This window comes from Dipodomys ordii, unplaced genomic scaffold, assembly GCF_000151885.1.
Source record: "Dipodomys ordii isolate 6190 unplaced genomic scaffold, Dord_2.0 Scaffold13, whole genome shotgun sequence".
Classification (NCBI taxonomy): Eukaryota; Metazoa; Chordata; class Mammalia; order Rodentia; family Heteromyidae; genus Dipodomys; species Dipodomys ordii.
The window spans coordinates 14,527,796-14,555,644 of record NW_012267229.1 but is presented as its reverse complement, the minus strand read 5'-3'; the positions used below and the strand labels follow the sequence as shown (position 1 = coordinate 14,555,644).

The following is a 27,849-nucleotide window of genomic DNA, read 5'->3' as shown; positions in this document are numbered from 1 at the left end:
AGTCCCTCAGCTCAAGGCTAGCGCTCTACCACTTGAGCTACAGCGCCACTTCCGGTTTTCTAGTGGTTTATTGGAGATAGGAGTCTCACAGTCTTTCTTGCCCAGGCTGGCTTTGAACTGTGATCCTCAGATCTCAGCCTCCTGAGTAGCTAGGATTACAAGCATGAGCCACTGGTGCCCGGCCACAAGCCTTTTCTTTATTATTTCTTATATGACAATTTGTCTGATGACTTGAAGAGATCACCTCACCATCAAGACTTGAGAGTGATTCTGTTGCTCTCCAGCTGAATGAATAGTGCATAAACGGGCTTTTGTTAAAAATGGCTCTTGCTACATTAACTTCAAGCACATTTAAATGACTGGTAACATTAACAATTAGAACGTTAGGGAAATTAAACATGTTGTAAGCTATAATCCTTACATGGTCAAGATGTTTCCATTCATCAGCCCATTCCCTTTCTGTCAAACGGTGGTCTACCAACTCATCTTGATAGCTTCCATTTATACCTATTAAAAATTAGAGATTACATTTGAGGACACTAGGAAGAATAATGAGAACCAGATTCTATCAGGCTAAATAAATACACGTTACTTCCAACTAAGAACATGTTATTAAGAGAATGATTCAAAATAGGGTGTGGGACCCACAAAATGATATAATAACAAAGGGTCAGTATTCAGATGAAACAAAGTCAGGGATTATGAGTATAGCTCAGTAGTAGAATGCTTGACTAGTTTATATTATTGTATAAGATCCTTGGTTTGGGGGGAGAGGGAGGGAAAAAAAAAAGATCCTTGATTTGATCCCCAGCATCTACTCCAAGAAATCAATTGTTCCATAAAAACAAACAGAGCCAGGTGTCAGTGGCTTATATCTACAATCCTAGCTACTCAGGATGATGGAACTTGACTCAGAAGGATGAGACCAGGAGGAATGAAGCTCAAAGATAACCCTAGCAAAAAATTCCATGAGACTCTTATCTCCAATTAACTACCAAAAAGCAGGAAGTAGAGCTGTAGCATTAGACTAAAGCAAAAAAGTTCAGAGACAGTATCCAGGCCCTGAGTTCAAGACCCAGGACCAGCATTAAAAAAAGAAAAGACTGGAGAAATGGCTTAAGTGTTAGAGTGTTAGTTGTTAGAAGTACAAGACCCTGAGTACAAGTCCTGGTATCAGTGAAAGAAAAAAAAAAAGAAAGAAAATGAATAGGTTAGTCAGGCACCAGTGGCTCACACCTGTAATCATAGTTACTCAGGATGCAAAAATCTGAGGATTGCTGTTCAAAGCAATCTGGGTAAGAAAATCTGTAATTCTCTTATCTCCAACTAACAACCAAAAAGCCAGAAGTGGAGCTGTATATAGCTCAAGTTGTAGAAAACTAAAGCCTTGAGCAAAAAATTCTCAGGGACAGCCAAGTTCTAGTGGCTCATGCCTGTAAGCCAATCTCTCTCTCTGCTACAATATGAACTGTTTAACAACCAAAATTAGAGTGTGGATTGGAAACAGCTGAGTATCACTAATATTTAATGTATTTACACAATTTCTAGGAATGTAGTATCTCAGAATCAGGCTACTTTGAATCAAGAGTTGATTATTATTTTACTTTTTTTTGGTGGGACTGGTACTTCTATCTCAAAAGATAACATATTTTTACTTTTTTAACAGATATGCACCACAACACCAGACAACTTTATTCTTTATTCCAGTGTATTTCATAGAATTTGTTCATTTTGGTTTTTGTTTTGGAAGATCTGATACAGGTCTTGCTTATGTAGTCAAGGCTTATGATCCTCCTGCCTTAGTTTCTCAAGTATTTGGATTGGTGCACACCACATCTGGTTGACATTTACCACTGTATTCACTTTCCTATTTTTTTAAAAGTTGACTTACTTTTCAGATTTCCATCTGGATAATATTCTGTTTCTAGCAATATCGTAATGAGGATAACAACAAAACAAAAAGGGAGCTAAATACCACATAGGATAAATTAGTTATAATAATCCCTTTTATGTATTGTTTGTTTTGGAAAGCAACTTGTTATGTAGCCCAGGATGGCCTAGCATTTATGATTCTTATTCCTAAGGAGCACTTAATTTACAGGAGTGCACTATCACACCTGGCTGTACAATAGTTTTATTTTGTCAGTAGTTTAAAAAAAAGCAATGCTATTCTTTGGCTTTATCAATGAGAAGAAAAGAAATTCCTAGATTCTGCCTGTACTTAAAGCATTCCCATGCCGCATAAGTCACTTACTGAGATTGTGGTGCCTCTCACGAACATCTCGATGTTCTAGCATCTTGTTTGGCTCCCGATACAGGTGAGAAGTTGCGATATCTTCTAAGGTATAGTGCTGAAGAGGTGGAGGAGTCGGGTGAAACTGGCCCCCAGGATTCATGAGGGGCACAGTGAGGGCAGGACTGTGTCGAGGAGCAGGACTGATGGTACATACTCTCTTGGCAGGAGGCTCAGGAGGAATTGTATCTCTTTCAAAATTACTCTCTTCTCTTCTGCAGAAAAACCAGAGGTGCACATCTGAACATGTGAGCAAGTACCTATATTTCCAAGCACCAATTGTGTGTGTACCCCTACACCTGTCCTGGAGCTTGAACTCAATCCCTGGGTGCTGTTCTTGAGCTTTTTGTTCAAGGGTAGTGCTCTATCAATGAGGTGCAGCCCCATTTCTTGATTTTTTGGTGCTTAATTGGAAATTAAAGTCTCATGGATTTTCCTGCCCAGGTTGTTTTTTTGTTTTTGAACTGAAATCCTCAGATCTCAGCCTCTAGAGTAGCTAGGGTTTCAGGTGTAAGCCACCAGCACCTGGCCTCTATGTATTTTATTTATTTGTTTGTTTTGTTAGTTGTGGGGCCTGAACTCTGGGCCTGAGCGCTGTCCCCCAGCTCTTCAGCTGTAGACCAGTGCTCTACCACCTGAGCCTCAGCCCCACTTCTGGCTTTTTCTGCTTACGTGGTGCTGAGGAATCAAACTGAGGGCCTCATGCATGCAAGGCAAGCACTCTACCACTGAGCCACCTTCCTAGCCTCCCTCTATGCACTTTATGTACCACGGCCTGGGCACTGTCCCTGAGCTCTTTTGCTCAAGGCTAGCACTCCACCACTTTGAGCCACAGCACTACTTCCAGTTTTCTGGTGGTTAATTGGAGATAAGAGTTTCATGGATATGGGCTAGGAATATGGCTTAGTGGTAGAGTGCTTGACTAGCATGCATGAGGCCCTGGGTTCGATTCCTTAGTACCATATAAACAAAATTAATAAATGAAATTAAGAATGAGAAACCGTGAGTTGAAGCCCTAGTACTGGCACCAAAAAAGGGAAATATGTGGCAGAGGCTTAGGAAAAGTTTGGCATAAGGCATGAACTAAATTATCTCTAGGGACTAGTTACAAACTGCAAATTGCTAAAGAGAGGTCAAATCCATATACTAGGCAAACCCATCTGATCCTCATTAGTCTAAAAGACAGCATTTTCCTATAATAGAGATATGGAGGATTGTGGGCTCAACGATGTTTAGTGTTTTGTTTGTTTTTTGTGCTGATAACTGGGGCTTGAACTCAGGGCCTTTTGCTTTTGCTTAGCTCTTTTTGTTTAAGGCTGGTGCTGCTCTACTAGTTAAGCCGCATTTCTACTTCTGGTTTTTTGTTGGTTAACTGGAGATGAGTCTCTTGGATTTGTATGCCCAAGCTGGCTTTGAATTTTGATCTTCAGATCTCAGACTCTTGAGTAGCTAGGATTATAGGAATAGGCCATGTTTAGGAATGTTTAGGAAAATTTTAAAATTAAACTTCTAAATGTGGAGGATAATTATTGGGGGAAAAAATCATGCAATTAATCCTCTGTGACTAGAGTTTTCCGTCAATCAGCTTCACCTATAACAAAATTTCTACTGATGTTCACAGCCATCTAATCATTATCTCTTACATACAAACTTAAAGAACAGGCACAAAAACTTCTGGAGAGCTGAACCTGTGGAGGTTCCTAATGAATGGCAGTTCACAAGGAGAGGCATGGCAGCTCCATGTCCTTCCTCTTCCATGCCTTGCACTTTGCATCTCCTCAGCCCATGTCTATCAGTACTCTGTGTAATATCCTTTATAATAATCCAGTACATGCTAGTGCTTCCTGAGACCTGTGAGCCACAGAACAAATTAATCAAAACTGAGAAAGGTTGCAGAAAGCCTGATTTACACTAGCTAGAAACAGGAAAGCACAAAAATGGTGTGCTTATTTGAACAGACAGTATTCACAATCACAACCCAGGATTTGAAACTGGTATCTGAAGGAAGGAGAGTGTCCTGAAGACAGAGCCCTGGAACTTGCCTGCTGTTTTATCTCTAGGTAGTTAGTGTCACAACGGAAGGACAATCAACTAGTGTCCAACCAGAATGGACTGTGCTTGATGTATAGGAGGAAAACTCTACAGTATATTGACTGCTCAGTGGGAATATAGAAGAAGCTGAGTGCTGTGCTGCTTTCACAGTAGTGGACCTATCCAGAGCAGAGTTTCTCATCAGGAGTTAAGCACTGTTGGAACAAAGCAGAAAACAACCTTGGAAGGTCTGAGATATTATATAGCTACAACCCAGCAATCAAATTCTCTCTTCCACATGCAAAGGGCTGAGTCACAATGGATCCAGAAAGCCAAGGTCAACAAATCTCCTTTCTGCTCACCTCTCTGGACTGGGCCTTTTCCCATTTCCATGTACTTCCATGAGTAGCTCGGAAGAGTCAGCTGGAGACGCAATGCTGGTGTTGAGCAGAAGGTGTTCATGTTGCGCTAGGTACTGGGATGGGGTCTGCTTGGCAGCCCGGGCACAGTGCAACAGTTCTCGCTGTAGCAGTGGCAGGTTGGCCTGAAAAGAAGGGGCAGAAATAGTACTGAGCCTACTTCACAGGGATTAGCACCTCAAGGGGCTCTTACCAAGCAGTATCAATCCTCTACTGACTAATCTTTCACCAGACATTTTAGTGAGTAAAGTGACATCTCTTATTCTACATCTCAACTACTGGTTCACTTGTTTCTTGCACAAGATGTCAACCCCCTTAAGGAAGAGGCTGTAATTTAATTATCTACCTTTGTGGACTAGTACAGAGTCAAAGCTTAATAAAGATTTGTTGCCCAGCTGGGTGCTGGTAGCTCACGCCCATAATCATAGCCACTCAGGAGTCTGAGATCTGAGGATCACAGTTTGAAGCCAGTCCAGGTAGAAAAGTCTGGGAGATTCTTATCTCTAATTAACCATCAAAAAACAGGATGTGAAGCTGTGGCTCAAAGTGATAAAAGGTTAGCCTTGAGTAAAAGAGCTCAGGACCCAGGCCCTGAGTTCAAGTCCCACAATGACCAGAAGAAAAAAAAAAGACTTGTTGACCACATAATTTCAAAACATACATTTTTCTTTTTTCCTTTCTGTGTAGTACTGGGGTTTAAACTCAGGGACTAGCATTTGTTCAGTTTGCTCACTCTGGTCCTGCTTTTTGATGGTTATTTTGGAGATGAGTCTTGAAGAGAGATTTCTTCCTGGTCTGGCTTTGAATCATGATTTTCTGGATCTCCTAAGTCTTTGTTTTTGTGTTTTTGGTTGTGGGGCTTGAACTCTGGGCCTGGTCTGTCTCTGAACTCTTCAGCCCAAAACTAATGTTCTACCATTTGAGCCACAGTGCCACTTCCAGTTTTCTGGTGGTTTATTGGAGATTAGAGTCTCATGGACTTTCCTGCCCGAGCTGGCTTTGAACTGCAATCCTCAGATCTAAGCCTTCTGAGTAGACAGGATTACAGGTATGAGCACCTAGCTCTGTGAGACTCTTATCTCTAATAAACCATCAAAAAGCCAGTATGTTATGGTGATTTAATTAAAATATTATTGGAAAATCACTAATCAGTGAAATAAAATACATTCGTTCTTACAAAAAAAAAAGTCAGAAGTAGAGATGTGGCTTAAAGTGGTAGAGCGCTATAGCCTTGAACAAAACAGCTCAGGGACAGCGGCCAGGCCCTGCGTTTAAGCCAAAGGACCGGCACACAAAAAAAATTCCATGTATCTTTTATTTATTTATTTTGGTCCAGTTGTGGGGCCTGAACTCTGGGCCTGAGCACTGTCCCACAGCTCTTCAGCTCAAGGCTAGTGCCCTACCACTTAAGCCACAGCACCACTTCTGGCTTTTTTCTTTTTGCTTATGTGGTGCTGAGGAATCGAACCCAGGGCCTCAGGCATGCAAGGCAAGCGCTCTACCACCGAGCCAACTTCCTAGCCCTCCATGTATCTTTTAAACCACAGAATTCTACTTTCATAAACAGAATTTGGGCTGGGAAGGCGGCTCAGTGGTAGAGCGCTTGCCTTGTATGCTTGAGGCCCTGGGTTCGATTCCTCAGCACCACATAAGCAGAAAAAAAAAAAGCCAGAAGTGGCACTGTGGCTCAAGTGGTAGAGTGCTAGCCTTGACCTGAAGAGCTGAGGGACAGTGCCCAGGCCCAGAGTTCAGGCCCCACAACTGGACCCCCCAAAAAAAAAACACACAAAAAAACAAAAAAAACAGGATTTATGTTCTCTATATTTCTTTTATTAAAAAAAAAGAACAATATTTTTCTTTCCCTATTTAAGCATAATCCAGGCTGAGCCTGAAACAGAAGTTTATTCTCAAGGGACAGATGAGCAAGCAAAAGGAGTTTTAATACATGCAAGTAGTCATCCCCTTGGTGAGGGTTAATTTGGTAGGCACCATAATTAGTGACTGTTTTAAAGCAGAAATAAATTGACAAAACCCCAAATGCTAGCCAAAAAGCTGCCATAACAACCTACCTCATGCTGTTTTCCAAAATAACAGAGTTAAGAATAGAGAATTTAACAATATAAAACACTTTAGGTCTGTTCTCTAACCTCAATCTTATTGCACCTGTAAAAACTGAACTGAAAAAAAGTTATGTTTGCATTTGTGGCATATGTCCTTTGGTTAAAAATGAAAAAAAGAAGGAAAGAAAAGCACAAATTAATTTCTATTAATACAAATTTCAGGAATCTTTCTTGATTCCAGAATCTTAGAGAATAATTGTTTACTGGTTCTGACATGCAGCTGTTTCAGAACTAGAAAAGTTTCAAGGACTGCTTTGAGCAGCTGGGTCTTGCACAGTATTAGAATATAGCCACACATGGGCCTGTACATTTCCTCTATATGCCTACTATGAGCCAATTCTAAACTTTTTTTTTCTTGGTCAGTTGTGGGGCTTGAACTCAGGACCTGGGTGCTGTCCCTGAGCTCTATTGCTCAAGGCTAATGCTCTATCTCTTTGAGCCACAGTGCCACTTTCAGTTTTCTGGTGATTAATTGGAGATAAGAGTCTCTCGGCCTTTCCTGCCCAGGCTGGCTTTGAACCATGATCCTCAGATCTCAGCCTCCTGAATAGCTAGGATTATAGGCATGAGCCAACATAGCCTGGATCAAAACTTTTTTTTTTTGGGGTCCAGTCGTGGGGCCTGAACTCTGGGCCTGGGTGCTATCCTTCAGCTCTTCAGCTCAAGGCTAGCGCTCTACCACTTGAGCTACAGCACCACTTCCGGCTTTTTTCTTTTTTTGCTTATGTGGTGCTGAGTAATCGAACCCAGGGTCTTATGCATGCAAGGCAAGAGCTCTACCACTGAGCCACCTTCCCAGCCACCCAAAACATTTTTAAAAAGTGGCATTATGTTGGACATGGTGGTATATACCTGTAATCACTATCTGTGGTAAGTTGAGGCAAGAGGATTATGATGTTTTAAGATAGTATGATATATATAATAAGACTTTATCTTAAAAAGAAAAAACATGGGTTGGGAAGGTGGCTTAGTGGTAGAGTGCTTGCCTTGCATGCATGAGGCCCTGGATTTGATTCCTCAACACCACATAAGCAGAAAAAGCCAGAAGTGGTGTTGTGGCTCAAATGGTAGAGTGTCTGACTAGGATGCATGAGTCCCTAAGGTTGAACCTGAGAACTTCTAGAAAAAGTTTTGTTTTGCTATAAAGCACATAAGTGGGACACTAATGAAATATAAATAAGTCCATAGACTAGTAATAGTGTGGAATCAAAACTTAATTTTCTGATTGGATAGTTGTATTTACATTAATCATGTCTGTAGCTTTTTTATTCTCAAGTATTTCGGGAGAAAAATAGAGAATGATGATAAATGTAATAATATGTTAACATTTAAGGAATGTGGATAAAGGCTATATAGAAGTTTTATTATACCATTTTATAGCTCATCTGTGAGTTTGAAATTATTTCAAAATAAAAGTTTTGGGTTTTCTTTTTTTTTTGTCAGTCCTGGGGCTTGAACTCAGAGCCTGCCTGGGCACTGTCCCTGAGCTTATTTTTACTCAAGGCTAGCACTCTACTACTTGAGCCACAAAGCCACTTCTGGCTTTCTCTATGTATGTCGTACTGAGGAATTGAACTCAGCTTCATGCATGCTAGGCAAGCATTCTACCACTAAGCCATATTCCCAGCCCAAAATAAAAGCTTTTTAAAAGGTCAGCTGTATAAATGTAACACTACCTCAGTGACAACAGGTAAATAAACACAATGATTTAAAACAGTAACTAAAAATTTATTTCAGGAAATGAAATTCCAGAGGACATGAATGTAAGACTGGGTTACCTGGGGCTTAGGGAGAAAAAAACTGCCTTCTCACATCCTCCTATCCTTGTGGCAAATCAGAAGTGCACAGGCCTCTCCTCTCATATAACACACTCTGTTATAAAGCCCGTACTTTTTCCACCTCCAGACTAGTTACCCCTCCTCCTTCTTCTAGTACTTGCTTGTTCTTATTCTTTGCATTACCAACAGTGTCTGCCCACAGACCACACTCAAGGCTTTTGCAATCTGCATCTCATCATGCAGGAGAGTTATTTACAGATTGCACTCACACCTCTCTACCAGCCCAAAATAAAACAAACATATGAAAATGTAGAGAGCTACCCTGATTTGCATGGCAGAACAGTGATCAGGAAGATTCTGAGGAAATGCTGAAGATAAATTATGTTCTGTGGTTCCCACTGTTACCTTGAGAAATGGAATCACAAAGGGACGAAGAGGAAAGTTTGTGGCCTCCTGGAGCTTGCAATGGAATTCTTCAATTGTCACTGTTGAGTTCTGAAAAGATAATGTTCAGTTTCTAAAACTGAATACAGTCTCACAATACTGAACCCTGAATTGAGACCTCACTCAAAAGGTTAACCAAACTGCTTCCTAAATGGTAGAAGCTCGCTGAATGTTATGCCCATTTCAGCAGCAAATTACTTTAAGTAAGGTCTGTGCTTAACGATAATTTCCAAAGTAAAAAGAAGTGTTAGAAGCTCAACTGTAAAAACAAACAAACAAACAAAAAAACCCCAGTGATTCTGTTTCTGGTTATGAAAAGTATATCTAAACATTCATTCAGTCATTCATTCCTTTGCTGATCCTGAGACTTGAACTCAGGACCTAGGCAGTGTCCCTTTGCTTCTTTTGCTTCAGGCTAGCATTGTACCACTTGAGCAGCTCAGGTGGCTAATTGGAGATAAGAGTATCTCAGACTGTCGTGGCCGGGTTGGCTTCAAACCTTAATCTTCAGATCTCAGCCTCCTGTGTAGCTAGGAATATAGGCACGAGCCGCCAGCCCTCTAGCATGATAGAGGACAGCTTGATTCTACTATTTGCATTTACTACTTTGTAACATCTCATGTCCTGTAGTCCCTAGAAAATTCCACTGCCCACTCTTGAGAGAATAATAAAAAGGCAGTAAATCTTAGTAGTAGCATTATAAAAGTAGTTTTTTCCTAGACCTCCCTAAGGATCATGGGAACCTTAAGAGTCTCCCTTGAATTACACTTTCAAAAATGAGACTTTTTTTTATTGTCCTGGGGCTTGAACTCTGGGCCTGAGTGCTGTCCCTCAGCTCTTCAGCTCAAGGCAAGTGTTCTACCACTTGAGCCACAGTACCATGTCTGGTTTTCTGATGGTCTTATTGGAGATAAGAGTCTCATGGACTTTCCTGCCCCGGCTGGCTTTAAACACAATCCTCAGATCTCAGCCTCCTGAGTAGCTAGGATTACAGGTGTGAGCCACTGGCACCTGGCCAAAAATGAGACTTTAAAGAGTGATAACATTTCCCTTCTAAATTCAGAGTTAAATCTCTTTCCTCAATCAATTCAGAAAATCATCCTTCATAGTACAGCCTCACCATGATCAGTACCAAAGAAAATCACACACACCTTGAAAATTCTAAATAAAGACACAGAAACACACAGACACAAACACACACACACACACACACACGAGGAGCTGAACAATGTAATCACTTTGATACTATATGTTTAGACTATGAAACTTACAATTTTACCAATCATTTCAAAAATTAAAATGGCTACTTTTTTATTCTCTTTGGTTTGGAAATAATGCACCAGCCACCGAATATATTAAATTACAAAAAACCTTGCATTAACTTGGTTGGATCTCAGCAGGATTGTTGAAAACAGTTTTAAGACAAATTCAAAGCTGCTTATTGGCATTAAATTAGTACCTTAAGCAATAAGAAAATCATTATAGACTTTGTTTTTTTAATGCACTATTATCATGAAATAGCCAATTCAACTGCTTTATATATATATATTTTTTTATTATTATTATTATTAACTAATCTAGTCTGTAGAATCTACCACATTTTTACAGGTTTGGGAACAAGCAAAAACAATTTCTCTACTGGCTGTAGACCTGAGCCATGAACTCAGGCAGCCATCAACAGTGATGCTGTACTTTGTAGTGTACTTACCACCAATGCTAGAACAAGAGTCCGAACCTTCTCCCCAATCTCAGGGGAAATATCATTGCCAAACTGTTGCAAAGTGGTGAGAAAGCGTTTCAACTTGCTGAGTTGTCTGGCACCGCAAGTGGCTGGCAATTGTTGATTTGTTAGTGCAGATGATGTGGAAGAGGCAGGACCATTGCTGAATCTCTGTGGTGGTGAAGGAGCACCATTCAAAGTAGGAGGAGAATGGCTGATGCCATTGCTTACTAAAAGAGAGCCAAAATGACTGAGTTTAAGTGCAGAATACAAGGGTCACTGGTTGATTTCTTCTCCTGTTTTCTTTCACTGAAACTTTGCAAAGCAGATGTTAAGTAAGTATTCTGTTTCTGTTCTCAATAAGATTGCTATATATTCAGACAGACTGTGTGGTTTTAAAAAACTGTTAAACAAACATGTAAAGCAAATTGTGGTGGCAGGTACCCATAGTCCCAGACACTGGGAGGCTGAGTAGGAGGACTGATAGAGCCCAGGAGTGTGATCCCAGCTTGGCAATAATGAAAATAAGCAACCTAACAAAAAGTAGCCCAGAAATGTACAGTGCTGTAAAAGCAGAGAAGCAATGTGTGGTGGAGTACACTTACAGTTCCTGTTGAGGCAGGAAGATCTTGGATTTGAAATTAGCTTACACACTATGCAAAAAAAGCAAGCAAGTCGAATGTTTTTTTTTTCTTTCATGCGATTGTTTCTAACACATTTATAAGATTATTTCTTCGTTGCTTTGTATGTCCCTCCCCCACAGATAACCCCTGCTTTCACTGTATTTGATGTCAGCATAATTTGTGGAGGGGAAGGGGAAAAACAAATCGTTTAAATAGGGATACAGGTGGACCCATTGCAACAATGAGATGTACAAGTCGTTATGTCGAAAACGAACTTTACAACTTTGGTGCGGGGGGTAGGGGGGGGGAGGGGAGGGGAGGGGGGGACAGGGAGGATTGGGTGGGGGGGCAGAGGGAAGATGGGAAGGGATGGGAAGGGGAAACAAAGGAAGAGGCTACAATGCTTGATAAGAAATGTACTCATTATCTTGCTCATGTAATTGTAACCCCTCTGTACAGTATTTTCACAATAAAAAAAGGAAGGAAGGAAGGAAGGAAGGGAAAAAAGTGAGGTAGAGGGTATTCAGACTGGAGGCCAGCCAGGGCATATAAATCACCAAGAATTTTATCTCCATAACCAGCAGTTGCTGGAAGTATTCAGGTTTGCACTCACATATTCAAGCTTGCTAGGCAAGCACTCTATCACTTGAGCCAGTCCACCACCCTTTTTTACATTATTTTGTTTCACTTCATATCCTGGTTGATCTGAATTATTTGTCCACTTATAGCTGGAACGATATGTGCATAACACTATACCTAAAAATTGGTTGAGATGGAGTCTTGTACACTTTTCCCTGGGCTGGCCTAGAAGCATAATTCTCCAGGTCTCTGCCTTCCAAGTAGGTACAATTGTAGGCTTGAGCTACCATGTAGTTTTTCCTTTTCCCTTCTTTTTTTTTTTTTGGAGGGGGGGAGTGATAGGAATATTAAGGTTTGAACTCAGGACCTTGTGCTTGCTAGGCAGGTGCTCTACCACTTGAGATATGCCTCACTCTGAATACTTATTTCTATAATTGTACTACCTTAATATATTGAACTGGGCCTTGAAATCCTCTGGTATTAGCCTCTTGAGATTACAAACATGAACCACCATTCTTGGCTTTTATATTTGAATAACAATTTCAAAATGTTACATAGTATATGTGGAAGACAATGGAAGTCAGTCATGAGATTCAATTATTCTAAAATACAAATCCAAGTAATTAAGCAATCTCACATGCTGTAGGAGTAAAGGACACTGGCCTCGGTCCTCCAGGATTTATTGGTGGGAGGGGTGGCATGCTGGGAGGCGAAGATCGTGACTGTATTTTCACTTCTGCAGGCGATCCAGGCATTGCTGGCACTTTTTTTTCAGAACCAACTGCAGAGAATAAGAGAAATGGGAAGTCAGAGTTCTGTAAGATAATAAAAATAGCAACAACAATTTGAAATACCAATATGCTTTCCGATGGAAGTGGCGCTATAGCTCAAGGTAGAGCACTCGCTTTGACTTGAAGAGCTGAGGGACAACGCCCAGGCCTAGAGTTCAAGCCCCACGACCGACAAAAACAAAACAAAACAAAACAAAAAACTATACAGAGCACCAATATGCTTTCCGAGAGGACTAAGAGAAGATGCTTAGTATAATGAGTGCATGTGTCCATGACCAAACAGCTAAATCTCCATAGACTTTCTGGGCAGGTAAAAAAATCCAACCTGAATAGTGTCCTTAAAGACAAGACAGAAATATCCACAGAGAGGCAGATGTGAAGACAGTCACACAGAAAAAAAAATTTGAGAATATAGGCATAGGCTGAAGTAATGTTCCTACAAACCAATACCTGCTAAGGGTTATCAGCAGCCATTGGAAGTTCAGACAGAGCTGGGATCTGGTGGCTCATACCTGTAATTTTAGCTGCTTGGGAGGCTGAGATCTGAGGATCGTAGTTCAAAGCCAGCCTGGGCAGAAAAGTCCATGAGACTCTTATGTCTAATTAACCAGAAGAAGAAGAAAAGAAGAAGAGGAAGAAAGAGAGGAGGAGGAAGAAGAAGAAGAAAGAAGTCTGGAAGTGGTGCTGTGGCTTAAATGGTAAAACGCTAGCCTTGAGTAAAAGAAACTCAGAGACAGTGCTTAGGTCCAGAGTTCAAGCCCTAACACTGGCCAAAAAAAAAAAAAAAAAAGCAAATTAGAGAAAGAAGTGAACACAGGAATTTTCTAGAGTCTAGACCAGGTTTCAACTGCATGACATGGAACAGACTCTTAATCAGTTATATAGAAATTACTAACAGTAACAATGTACTAAATTTTTATACATACCAACAAAGTAAGGAGAGTTGAAAATTAGTATCTCTAATTAGGTCCTAATTGATATGACTAAGACTAAATAATGTTTGATAATATTCTACTATCTTTTGTTTGGGGGGGGCGGTCGTGGGGTCTTAACTCTGGGCCTGGGCGCTGTCCCTCTGCTCTTCAGCTCAAGGCTAGCACTCTACCACTTGAGCCACAGCGCCACTTCCGGCTTTTCTCTTTTTGCTTATGTGGTGCTAAGGAATCGAACCCAGGGCCTCAGGCATGCAAGGCAAGTGCTCTACCACTGAGCCACCTTCCCAGCCCTCCTACTATCTTTTTTAAGAAGTTTTTTGGGATTTTTTTTGAGGGGGGGAGGGTTATGGTTTTTTGGTGTGTGCTGGTACTAGGGCTTGAACACAGGACCTCCTGTTCTTGCTCATCTTTAGCTCAAGGCTAGCACTCTACCACTTAAGCCACATACTCACTTCTGGCTTTTTGTTGATTAATTGAAGGTAAGGGTTTCATAGACTTTCCTGCCTGGGCTGGCTTCAAACCTTGATCCTTAGATCTCAGCCTCCAGAGTAGGTAAGATTACAGGCATAAGCTACCAGTGCCTAGCAAAAAAGTTACTTTAAGCCACAGCACCACTTTTTTTTTCTGGTGGTTAATTGGAGATAAGAATCTCCCAGACTTTCCTGCCCAGGCTGGCTTTGAACCGAGATCCTCAGATCTCAGTCTCCTGAGTAGCTAGGCTTACAGATATGAGCCCCTGGCATGTGGCCCTCGGGATCCTGTCTTAAGCACACACACACATAAACACTTTATATCGATCTATGCTCCTTAGTAATTCCAAGCTTTTCACTTAAGCACCAGGTCTTCAATCTCAGTAACTGCCGGATTCAATTTAAAGTGCAAGGAACAGGCAGGAGAGGATGAAATGAGAATGTACAGGCAGTTTCCTTTCTGTGAAGTCACATCTATGAAGACAACCCATATCAAAGTGTTCATGATACCAGAAGGCATCTCTCTGCGCAGAACATGTTCTAATGAGGAAAAAAAAAATCCCCCAAGTATTATTTTACATTTCAGTTTGCAGTGGCCTTATTTTTGGAAAGGGATATAATGAAGAAAGAAAGTCAAGGATGCCAAGTCCCCATGTTACAAATCCTCTTAAGGATATGCAGTCCTCTGAGAACCACGTGGGCAAAACTGTCAGCCCCTGCCATCTCTCTGTCCAGGACATTTTTGTGAAACTGATGGCTGTCCTGTCTGATTAGTGGACTAATGAGCTGTTGCGCTTGCCTTTTTTCTCCCTGACAGTGTTTTCTCAATGCCCTTCAGAGAACAGTTGACATGTTTCCAGCTCTTCCATCTGGGGCCCGGTTTTCTGGAGGGGTAGAGAGAGGGAAGGAAGGAAATGACAGTTGTCTCGCACTGCTATGTGTTGTGTACAGTGTGCAACAACCTAGAGGGAGCCTTTCTTCAGACCACCTGCCTTTACAGCAAGGGCGCCAAAGGCCTGAGGAGAGCTTAGCTGTCAGATGTGCTTTAACATTCAGCATTTGGCAGAATAACAAAGGTGGAGCAGCCCCCTTCAGCACACTAAACTGTATGTTCTTCCTAAATGAAAGCTTAGATGTAGGCAAGAACTCACCTATGAGAATTCTGCTTACAGACAAAATCTAATCTCTTGCTCAGTTCACTATCCACAAACCTGAAAAACTAGCATTAGTCCTTGTGTATCAAGCAGTAATACAGCAACAAAACTGCACTATTCACCTGTCCTTTGCAATCTACATGAATTTTAGTAAACCATTTCACCTTTTTGGGTCTTCCCTCTCACCTTGCCCCCCATCCTCACACCACAGCTTGAACTCAGGGGCCTTATGCTCTTGTTTTGCCTTTCTTTGCTGGCATTCTACCACTTGAGCCATGCCCACAGCCCAGATTTTTTTGCTGGTTAGTTGGAGATGGAATCTCAGGGACTTTTCTGCCTGGGCTAGCTTTGAACCATAATCCTCTAATATGCCTGGCTCATTTGTGAACATTGCAACATGGCAGGAAATATCTTGGCAGCAAAGATACAAGGACTAGAGATAATTTCAAGACTAGTGCTAGACATAAAAAGGGGGCTAAATAAACAACATGATAATCAGAATACTGAATGCTAATATCAAATTCAGGACTTACTCTTTCACTAGCCATGTAATAATGCCTAAGCTACTATTATAGCACGTTTCCCATGGAAAATGGATATACCACCAACAATTTATCCATCTAACTTCAGAGATACTATGTGAAAATATCCAATAATTAATAGTTGGAAGAGCACCAAGTACAACGTAAGCTGGTATTTTTATTAGAGGGTGAGGGGAATAAGTGTACTTCATGGTGTTGGAAGATATTTAGCTTATGTATAATCGGACAATCTGACATATTCAGGAAGAAGTTGCTTAGATGATGAGTAAAGGGAACCTTCCAAAGTACCTTTTAAACTCTGCTTGGGGTAAGAACAGAGGTAGAGAACCCCACACAGGAAGACAGCTATTATATGCTCTCTGCAGCATTGTTGTTTTTTTTTTTGTTTGTTTGTTTTTTTGGGCCCGGTCGTGGGGCCTGAACTCTGGGCCTGGCCACTGTCCCTCAGCTCTTCAGCTCAAGGCTAGCACTCTAACACTTGAGCCACAGCGCCACTTCCAGCTTTTTTCTTTTTGCTTATGTGGGGCTGAGGAATCGAACCCAGGGCCTCATGCATGCAAGGCAAGCACTCTACCACTGAGCCACCTTCCCAGCCCCTCTCTGCAGCATTGTTAACAATGACTGTTCTCTGGATTTTTATGAAACTGATAATTTATGTGTTACATTTCATATATGTGTTATATTGAAAGTACCCACTGCATTTTGAGCATTCTATTAATCACAGAGAACCTTAAAGTTCTAGTAGAAGAAAATCTTTTTGAGCCTCCAAATATCATTGCTTGGACTATCAAATGATCAGAGGGACTAGGGACATAGCTTAATGGGAAAGCTCTTGCCTTTGCATGAGTGGCTCAAGTGGCAGAGCAACCTCTGTGAAGAAGAAAGTTGAACAAGAGCTCAAGGTCTTGAGTTCAAGCTCTGTGCAATGGCCAAAAAAAAAAAAAGAGAGAGAGAGAGAGACAGAGACATGCAATAGTACTAGCTATTTCTGTAAGTATAGATCATGACTGTGGTTTCAGGCCAGTTAAGAACTGGGGGCATGGGGCTGGGAAGGTGGCTCAGTGGTAGAGCGCTTGCCTTGCATGCCTGAGGCCCTGGGTTCGATTCCTCAGCACCACATAAGCAAAAAGAAAAAAGCTGGAAGTGGCGCTGTGGCGCCACTGGGGGCAGGAGGAATGAAACTTCATTTCAATAAAATAACTGGGGAAATCAGGTGCTGGTGGCTCACACCTGTAATCCTAGCTATTCAAGAGGCTAAGACCATGAGAATCATGGTTAGAAGCCAGACCAGACAGGGAAGTTTGTGAAACTCTTATTTCCAATTAACCAGCAAAAAATCTGAAATGGAACTGTGGCTCAAGTAGTGGAGCCCTAGTCTTTTTTTTTTGGGGGGTCCGATCGTGGGGCCTAAACTCTGCCTGGGCACTGTCCCTCAGCTCTTCAGCTCAAGGCTAGGGCTCTACCACTTGAACCACAGTGCCACTTCCGGCTTTTTTCTTTCTGCTTATGTGGTGCTGAGGAATCGAACCCAGGGCCTCATGCCTGCAAGGCAAGCGCTCTACCACTGAGCCACCTTCCCAGCCCGGAGCCCTAGTCTTACATGCAAAAAAGCTCAGGCCTAGGTGTTGGTGGCTCATGCCTGTAATCCTGGATATTTAGGAGGTTGAGATCAGAAAGTCTTTGAGACTCTTTATCTCCAATTAACCACCAGAAAACCAAGTGGAGCAGTACTCAAAGTACTAGCCTTGAGCAGAAAAGCTTTGGGACAGTGTCCAGGCCCTGAGCTCAATCCCAACAACAACAACAACAAAACTCAAGGATACCTAGGCCCTAGGACTAGCACCAAAAAAAAACCAAAAAACAAAAAGCAAACTACTAATAAAACATAAACCAGAGGTAGTATCCCAGACCTGTCTTCCCAACTTTGTGGGAAGAATAAATATGCGGGTTGTAGACAATGCTGGGGAAATAGGAGAAGCAATGGAAGACTCTACCTTCAAGAAAATACGGGAGCAAAAAGGGCTTGGGGTAGTGTCCAAGCAGCAGAGTAACTGCCAAGCAAGTGTAAAGCTCTAAATCTAAATTCACGCCGACCGCCCCCCCCCCTACTACAAAAAAAGGACATAAAAGACAGAGATCAAGGAACAATCCTGTGGCCTTTAGCCTGAGTAGGAAGACTAGAAGTGTTATTTACAAGAAAAGCAGGTAATAGGAGATAGCAATGGACACTTGGAGATCAGGATTAACTGAAATGTATAGCAGGTAATCAATTAGAGGCCTAGAGTGGAAAACATACCTTGTGATTAAATGTTGACAAGTAATTGTGTATGGATCTTATTTCCAGTCTAAGATGAGATCTTTAAGAACGGAATACAAAATAGAGGTTCAAAGACAGATCTGTTTTCTTTTTTTTTCTTCTTTTTTTGTGGGTCCTTGGGCTTGAACTCTGCCCCTGGGCTCTTCAGCTCAAAGCTCTACCACTTGAGTCACAGCGCCACTTCTGATTTTCTGGTGGTTAGTTGGAGATAAGAGTCTCACGGACTTTCCTGCCTGGGCTGGTTTTGAACTGAGATCCTCAGTTTAGTAGCTAGGATTACAAGTGAGCCACTGGGGTTCAGCTTCTCCAGTTTTCTTACATGTAGAAATCATCAAAGACAGAATGTAGAAAAGGCACTTTTAAAAAAGCAGCTAGAGCTGGATGCTGGTGGCTCATGCCTGTATTCCTAGCTACTCAGGAGGCTGAGATCTGAGGATCACAGTTCAAAGCCAGCCAGGGCAGGAAAGTCCGTGAGACTTTTTATTTTGGTCAGTCGTGGGGCTTGAACTCTGGGCTTGGGCGCTGTCCCTGTGCTCTTCAGCTCAAGGCCAGCACTCTACTGCTTGAGCCACAGCGCCACTTCTGGTTTTCTAGTGATTTATTGGAGATAAGAGTCTCACAGACTTTCCTGGCTTTGAACCTCAATCCTCAGATCTCAGCCTCCCGAGTAGCTAGGATTACAGGCCTGAGCTACCGGCGCTCAGCTTGTGAGACTCTTATCTGCAATTAGCCACCAGAAAACAGGAAGCAGTACCATGGCTCAAGTGGTAAAGTGCTTGCTTTAGCTGAAGAGCTCAGAGATAACGCCCAAGCCCAGAGTTCAAGCCCTAGGACTAACACACACACACAAAAAAAAGTTAAAAAAAAAAAACAAAACAAGCCGAGCACTGGTGGCTCATGCCTGTAATCCTAGCTCCTCAGGAAGCTGAGATCTGAGGATCACAGTTCAAAGCCAGCCCAAGCATTTAAGTTCATGAAACTCTTATCTTCAGTAAACCACCAGAAAACTGAAAGTGGTATTGTGGCTCAGTGGTAGAGAACTAGCCTTGAGCTGAAGAGCTGAGGGACAGCACCCAGGCCCAGAATTCAGGCCCCACGACTGACAAAAAGAAAAAGAAAAAAAGCAACTAAGGTGGAGCACTGGTGGCTCAAACCTGTAATACTAGCTACTTAGGATGCTGAGATCTGAGAATAAGATTCAAAGCCAGTCAAGGCAGAAAAATCTGTAAGACTCATCTCCGCTTAACCACCAGAAAACTGGAAGTGACTCAAGTGGTAAAGTACTAACCTTGAGCAAAAGAGCTCAGGGACAGAGTTCAGGCCCTATTCAAACCCCAAGACTGACAAAAAATAAAAATAAAGGGCTGGGAATGTGGCTTAGTGATAGAGTGCATGCCTAGTACGCATAAACCCCTGGTTTGATTCCTCAGTACCACATAAACAGAAAAAGCCAGAAGTAGTGCTGTGGCTCAAGTAGTAGAGTCTATCCTTGAGCACAGAGAAGCTCAAGGACAGTGCCCAGACTCTGAGGTCAAACTCCAGGCCTGGCAAAAATAAATAAATGAATGAATGAATAAATAAATAAGTTTTCCTTTCTCAACTTGAGATAATTTCTTATCTGAAACAGAATAATAAATATAAAAAGCATAGTGGCACTGTGGCTCAAGTGATAGAAAGCTAGCTTTGAGCTGAACAGCTGAGGGACAGCACCCAGGCCCAGAATTCAAGCCCTAGGACTGACATACATACATACATACATTCATACATACATACATACATAAAGCAAGCAAGCTTGTTTGTACACAAGATGAAAAGGGCTGTTTTGTCAGATGTGGTAAAAACATACCCATAACCCTTGCTACTAGAGATAATATAGGAACATGAGTTCTAGTAAATCTCAGCCATACAAAAGACACAGGGTAGTTTAAAAAATGAACCAATCCACATATGTATGTGGATTGTATATGTGTATATGTGTATTTTTAAAATTTATTATTTATTTATTTTTGGTCAGTTGTGGGGCTTGAACTCTGGGCGTGGGCACTGTCCCTGAGCTTTTCAGTTCATGGCTAGTGCTCTATCACTTGAGTCACAGCACCACTTCTGGTTTTCTAGTGGTTTATTGGAGATAAGAGTCTGATGGACTTTCCTGCCTGGGCTGGCTTTGAACAATGATCCTCAGATCTCAGCCTCCTGAGTAGTTAGGATGAGCCTTTGGTGCCAGGCTCTGGATTTATATTCTTAAAAGGTCAAAAGCAAAGCTGTTAAAGGAAAAGAAGATGGCATGAAATTGGAAGATATGCCTGAAACTTGATTCTCAGGTAATCTATCAATTATTGCAGAATTCTGGACAAGCCACTTAAGTGTCTTGGTTTCCCCATCTCTAAAATGGAGATGAGGGAAGTATTTATTGAAAGGCAAGTAACAGAAAAGAAAGTTTCATGTTAGACCATTCAAGGATGTTATTAGCTCTCTATCACGAATTCACTGACAGTCATTATGCTACTGTATTTAAGATAATTAAAGGTTCTCTTCTAGTGCTAAGGGTTTTAATATTTAAAGATATGATATAATCAGACTATCAACATCAAAATCTTAATGCAAGTTAAAAGCAGCTGCAACACAGTTGACCTGATCATTTAAATAGGGAAAAGTGAAATATGGATTGCTCAAGATCTAGCAAATGTTTACTTGGAATAATATAGTTATCTACTCCAATCATATAATCATCTACCTCAAGTCCCAGCCAAGGCAATTATTTTTCACATAAAGAGAAAGGACAAATATCTTTCTTATAAAGGCTTCTTCTATCAGTCTAATCCTACTGAACCTCATCTTCTAAACATGGGTAGCATTATTGTCCTGGCCAAATGTATACAAAATTAGAAAAGGCAGAGTAAAAATTAGTATCAGTGAATAAGCTAACACTCTAGTGTTCTTGGTCAAATATAATCCTCATTTTTTTTAGTTGAAACAGAAATACTATCAATTTTTTCCTATCATTAATTACAGATATCTCTGGATTTAGCCACTGATGCATCTGTGCTGCTACTACTATACTATGTCCTTTTTTCCCTACTATGTCTTTGACACAGACAACCTTCCAGCACAAATGCATCAAAAAAATAAAAAACAAAAGCAAAATCAAAAACATGTTCACAGAGTCAGATGTGGTGGCTCACGCCTGTAATCCTAGCCACTAAGGAGAAAGAGATCTGAGGAATGTGGTTCGAAGCCAGCCCAGGCAGAAAAGTCTCTGAAGCCCCTGTGAGACTCTTATTTCCAGTTAACCAATCAAAAAAATTGGAAGTGGTACTGTGGCTCAAGTGGTAGAATGCTGGCCTTCAGCACAAAGAGGCTCAGGGATAGGGTCCAGGCCAAATTCCAGCCCCACAACTAATGATATTAAAAAAAAAAAATCCTGCCAGTAGGTGAGTGCTGATGGCTCTCACTTATAATCATGGCTACTTAGGAGGCTGAAATCTAAGAATCAAGGTTCAAAGCCAGGCCTGGCAGGAAAGTCTATGAGACTCTTATTTCTAATTAACCATTAGTAAACCAGAAGTCGAGTTGTGGCTCCAAATGGTAGAAGGCTAGTCTTGAGGGAAAGAGCTTAGGGACAGTGCCCAGGTTCTGAGCTCAAGCCCCACAACCAACAAAAAGCAAACAAACAAACAAACAAAAATGCCAACAGTTAGGGCTGGGATATAGCTCAGTGGCAAAGCGCTTGCCTAGCAAGCGCAGCGTCCTGGGTTCGATCCCCAGTACCAAAAAAGAAAAAGACAAAAAAAAATGCCAACAGTCAAATTGAAAACATTCACAATATATTAGTTCTTCCACCTCCACTGGTTAATACTTCGCATACTGTCATCTCTACCTCAATAACTGCAACTGCTTCCTAATAATTGTTTCTGCTTCTGATCTGACCCCTCCAATCCATTCTTCATGTAACAAAGTGCCAATTTAAAAACATAAAATAGCTGGGCACTGGTGGTTTATGCCCACAATCCTAGCAACTCAAAAGATTGAAATCTAAGGACTGTAGTTTGAAGTCAGTCTAGGCAGAAAACTCCATAGGCCCTGAATTCAAGTCCTAGAACCAACATAAAACAAAATTTAAAAAGGGCTAGCAAAGTGGCTCAGTGGTAGAGTGCTTGCCTCACATACATGAGGCCCTATGTTTGTTTCCTCAGCACCACATAAACAGAAAAAGCCGGAAGTGATGCTGTGGCTCAAGTGGTAGAGTGCTAGCCTTAAGCTGAAGAGCTGAAGGACAGCGCCCAGGCCCAGAGATCAAGCTCCACAACTGGAAAGAAAGATTGGGGGGGGGAGGGTAAGAGGAAGGGAGGGAGGGAGGGAAGGAGAGAGAGAGAAAGAGGGGGGGGCATTACTTAAAACAAAGATGAGAGTACACAATCAAGAAGGAAACTATACTGAGCGGCCACATGCAGAAGACTCAAAGTGGACGCCAGCCTATCACCATGTACCAACATCAATTCCAAATGGATTAAAGACCTTAACATCAAACCTGAATCTCTGAAACTACTGCAGGACAGAGTAGGAGAGACACTTGAACTAATAGGCACAGGAAGGAACTTCCTAAACAGAGTCCCAGGGTCACAACAAATTGGAGAGACACTCGACAAATGGGACTACCTTAAAATAAAAAGTTTCTGCACAGCTAAAGCTATAGCAATCAAGCTAGAAAGACAACCAACTAATTGGGAAAAAGTATTTACCAGCAGTATATCAGACAAGGGGTTAATACCCAGTATATTCAGGGAACTCAAGAAACTAATCCCTCCTAAACCTAACAAACCAATTACTAAATGGGAACTAAAGAGAGACTTCTCAGATGAAGAAATAAAAATGGCAAAGAAACACATGAGGATATGTTTACCATCCCTGGTTCTGAAGGAAATACAAATAAAGACAACCCTGAGATACCACCTTACCCCAGTCAGAATGGCCCACATCCTCAAGTCAGCCAACAACAAATGCCGGAGGGGATGCAGAGAGAGAGGAACCCTATTACACTGCTGGTGGGAATGTACACTTATACAACCACTTTGGAAAGCAGTCTGGAGGGTCCTCAGAAAGCTAAATATTGACTTCCCTTACGACCCAGTCATACCACTTCTAGGCATGTCTCCTCAACAACAGGAACCACACATGCACCTCCATGTTTTTTTTTTTTTTTTGGGTCCGGTCATGGGGCCTGAACCCTGGGCCTGGGCACTGTCCCTCAGCTCTTCAGCTCAAGGCTTGCGCTCTACCACTTGAGCCACAGCGCCACTTCTGGCTTTTTTCTTTTTGCTTAATGTGGTGCTGAGGAATCAAATCCAGGGCCTCAGGCATGCAAGGCAAGCGCTCTACCACTGAGCCACCTTCCCAGCCCCGCACCTCCATGTTTATTGCAGCCCTGTTCACAATAGCCAGGATACGGAAACAACCCAGATGTCCCACCACAGATGAATGGATCCAAAAATTGTGATATCTATACACAATGGAATATTATGCAGCCATTAGAAATGACAAAATAATGGCATTTGCAGGGAAATGGATGGAGCAAGAAGAAATCATGTTGAGCCAGGTAAGCCAGGTGCAAAGAGACAAACGGCACATGGTCTCCCTGATAAGTGGATGTTAAATCCAAAATGTTAGGTGATACAACAAAATTAACAGGACTTAAGAAACAAAGGATTTGGTTGGGAAGGTGGCTCAATGGTAGAGCGCTTGCCTTGCATGCCTGAGGCCCTGGATTTGATTCCTCAGCACCACATAAGCAAAAAGAAAAAAAGCCGGAAGTGGCGCTGTGGCTCAAGTGGTAGAGCGCTAGCCTTGAGCTGATCAGCTGAGGGACAGCGCCCAGGCCCAGAGTTCAAGCCCCACGGCCAGACCCCCCCCCAAAAAAAAAGAAACAAAGGACTTCCACTTATCTGGTCGAACCACTACTAAATAACCCCTATGCTGCTGATCACATGTATGGTATATATGTGCACACCGGAGGGAAACCGGGAGAATGACACAGAACTAGAGGGAATCAGGGGGAAACATACAACAGAAGGACCCATTAACTGCACTAGACACTGACCAAAATGAACTAGGCAACTCAATGGCAGCGATGGGAGGGAGGGAACAAGTGGGAAAGAGGGAACAGCTGATGCTATGCAAAACAAAAGAAATGTACTTATCACCCAATGTGGAAGAAATAACTGTATTGCAAAACTCATAGAACTCATAAATGTTATAGACCATGATAGACAATTTGTCCCATGAAATTTAGAATGTGTTTGTGACTTTTAACTAAGCTTCACTATCCCACAATACTGTGAAATTTGGGAAATTATGTAACCACTTAACATAATAAACATTTTGAAAAAAAGGAAACTACAGAACACATGTACAATTAAATGCATGGCATAGTTCATATGGGAAATGGGCGCACAGGAAAGTGTTTCCAGCTTTTTGAGAGAGATTTTTCTCCCAAAGAAAGTTCTGAGAATGAATATATATAAAACACAGCAGCAGAACTCCCTGCAGAGAAAATACGACTTCTAAATGCATTGCTGATAGACTTTGGGCCACCACCTAAATCCAAGTAAGTTGGCTTAGGCCCTACATCTATTCAGCAAACCTCCCTGAATGATTATTCAACAAATTAATTCATTCTCAACTATACGCAATTATCATTTTTAATTTTGTCAGTCATGGGGCTTGAACTCAGGCCTAGGTGCTATCCCTGAGCTCTTTTGCTCAGGCTAGAGCGCTACCACTTCCAGCCACAGGCCACTTCTGGGTTCCTGGTGTTTAATTAGAGGTAAGAGTCTCATAGACCTTCTTAACCAGGGCTGGCTTTGGCTCTGAACATGATCCATAGATCTCAGCCTCTTGAGCAGCTAGGATTACAGGTGCCACCAGCACTCAGCTGCTTTTTAAATATTTGTTTGTTGTACTGAGGGTTTAAAATCTATCACTTAAATCACATACTCCAGTCCATACTATGTATGTATGTATGTATATGTCAGTAGTGGGACTTGAACTCAGGACCTCACTCTCTCACTTGGCTTTTCCACTCAAAGCTGGCATTCACCACTTGAGTCATGACTTTACTTCCAGCTTTTTGCTGGTTAACTGGAGATACTGCAATCCTCAAAACACAATCTCTTCATTAGCTAGGATTACAGGTGAGAGCTACCAGTACCTGGACATGCTGTCCTTTTTAAAAATCAGTATTAGTATTAGGCCAAGTGCTAACATGTCCAAGGCACTATAAACAAGTACTCAGGATATAACATGAGGTGCAAGGACAATTAGAGTTCACTATATAGCTGGTTGTAAAAGCTAAGAGAAGGTACCTAAAGTAGAAGAGGGACAGCTAAATGTGTTTTTATTTTGTTGGTCATGGGGCTTGAACTCTGGGCCTGGATGCTGTCCCTCAGCTTTTCAGCTCAAGGCTAGAAGTCGACCACTTGAAGCACAGCGCCACTTCCAGTTTTATGATAGTTGATTGGAAAAGAGAGTCTCATGGAGCTGGCATTGATGGCTCACGCCTGTAATCCTAGCTACTCAGGAAGCTGAGATCTGAGGATCATGGTTTAAAGCCAGGGTAGGCAGGAAAGTCCTTGAGACTCTCATCTCCAATTAACCACCAAAAAACCAGAAGTGGCGCTGTGGCTCAACTGGTAGAGTGCTAGCCTTGAGCTGAAAAGCTGAGGGACAGCATCCAGGCCCAGAGTTTAAGCCCTACAACTGATAAAAAAAATTTTAAAACATATATGTAAATACATAAATAGATAGATAAGAGAGTCTCATGGACTTTCTTGCCTGGGCTGGCTTTGAACGGCGAGCCTCAGATCTCAACCTCCTGAGTAGCTAGGATTACAAGTGTGAGCCACCAGCGTCCGGGTCAGCTAAATGTTGAGTGTAATCAAACTGTATATGTTATGACAGGGTCTCATTAAGTAATTTAGGCAAGTCTCAATCTTGAGATCCTGTATAGTAAGATTACAGGTCAATGGTATAAAATATTTATTGTATCTCAATACTGTTTCAGGTCATGGATACCTTGGAGAACCAGATTATAAACTAAGAGTATGGGCTGGGAAGGTAGCTCAGTGGTAGAGCGCTTGCCTTGCATGCCTGAGGCCCTGGGTTCGATTCCTCAGCACCACATAAGCAAAAAGAAAAAAGCCGGAAGTTGCGTTGTGGCTCAAGTGGTAGAGCGCTAGCCTTGAGTTGAAGAGCTGAGGGACAGCGCCCAGGCCCCAGAGTTCAGGCCCCACGACCAGACCCCCCCCCCAAAAAAAAAAAAAACTAAGAGTATGTCTATATACACTTACGCTACTACAACAAAATCTAGGACCTACTTACAGACCCAAAATTGCCTCTTCTACCCAGCCCCACTCCTGCTGCCATTCCTAGGCTTGAACTCAGGGCCAAGATGCTATCCCTGAGCTTTTGTGCTCAAAGATAATTCTCTACAACTTGAGCCACAGCTCCACTTCTGGCTTTTTGTGGTTAATAGAAGAGTCTCATAGATTTTCCTGCCTGGGTGGCTTTGAACCGTGATCCTCAGATTTCAGCCTCCTGAGTAGCTAGGATTATATACCACTAGTACCTGTCTAAATTGCCTCCATTTTAATGCTGGGTTGGGATACAATACTGGGGGTTGATTACCCTTGCTACCAAGTACTCTACCACTTAAGACATGTTCTCAGTCACCTATTAGAGATTTTACTTAGCACACCTTCATAATTTCACTGACTTGAAAATTATATGGTTCATTTTTCATTCTGATTTGGCAGTAGGGAGCAGGTAGCCTATCCAGCATAAACTCTAACAAGAATTAATTTTTACCAATCATAGGCAGTTAAAAATCTAAACTTATACCTACAGATTAGTGAGCAACAGCAACCTTTATAATGATGTGACAATTATTCAGTGTGACAGCTGTTTATACTACTACCAAATGTCAGTTATAAAACATAGATATAACACCTCTGGTTCCCTGAGATTAAAGCAAAACAAAACAATCACCACTACAAAATCTACTTTGAGTTACAAAACTAACCAAAGGTATAGAACAAGCTACTGTAAAGAAATTTTTATTGTTATTACTGCTGTACTGGTGACTGAATCCAGGGCCTTGCTTAGGCTAAGTAAGTACTATATTACTGAGCTAATATCCCCAAGTCCTTTGTTACTTTATAGAGAAACAGGAGCTCACTAAATTGCCCAGGGTGATCTCAAAGATGCAAACTTCCTGTCTCAGCTTCCTGGGTAGCTGAGATGATAGATTTATATCATCAAATTGTGCTGCAAAGAAACTTTTAAAAAGTCAATCCTGAGAAAGTAGCTAACCAACAATGAATACCATAAACTTACATACCTATTTATTTCAATCGATGTTAATACTATATAACATGACTTCTGGAAATATTTTCACTAAATAACAAAATACTGTAATAGGGGCTGGGAAGTGGCTCAGTGGTACAGTGCTTGCCTTGAATGCATGAGGCCCTGGGTTTGATTCCCCAACACCACATAAGCAAAAAGAAAAAAAAAATCCGGAAGTGGCCCTGTGGCTCATGTGGTAGAGTGTTAGCCTTGAGCCTTGAGCTGAGGGACAGC

At 41.8% G+C, this 27,849-nt stretch overlaps 1 protein-coding gene across 2 annotated transcripts in view; it reads right to left on the bottom strand.

Moving 5' to 3' along the window:
• The window catches only part of Cbfa2t2 (core-binding factor, runt domain, alpha subunit 2; translocated to, 2), a 90,749-nt gene that overhangs the window by 19,880 nt on the left and 43,020 nt on the right, over positions 1 to 27,849 (bottom strand). For both annotated transcript variants that reach the window (XM_013010611.1, XM_013010612.1), the window contains exons 2-7: positions 12,645 to 12,788; positions 10,794 to 11,035; positions 9,047 to 9,136; positions 4,687 to 4,868; positions 2,255 to 2,508; positions 422 to 507 (exon numbers count right to left, since the gene is read on the bottom strand). In XM_013010611.1, coding sequence (XP_012866065.1) covers positions 422 to 507; positions 2,255 to 2,508; positions 4,687 to 4,868; positions 9,047 to 9,136; positions 10,794 to 11,035; positions 12,645 to 12,788 — 998 coding nt within the window. The remainder of the gene's footprint in view (positions 1 to 421; positions 508 to 2,254; positions 2,509 to 4,686; positions 4,869 to 9,046; positions 9,137 to 10,793; positions 11,036 to 12,644; positions 12,789 to 27,849) is intronic.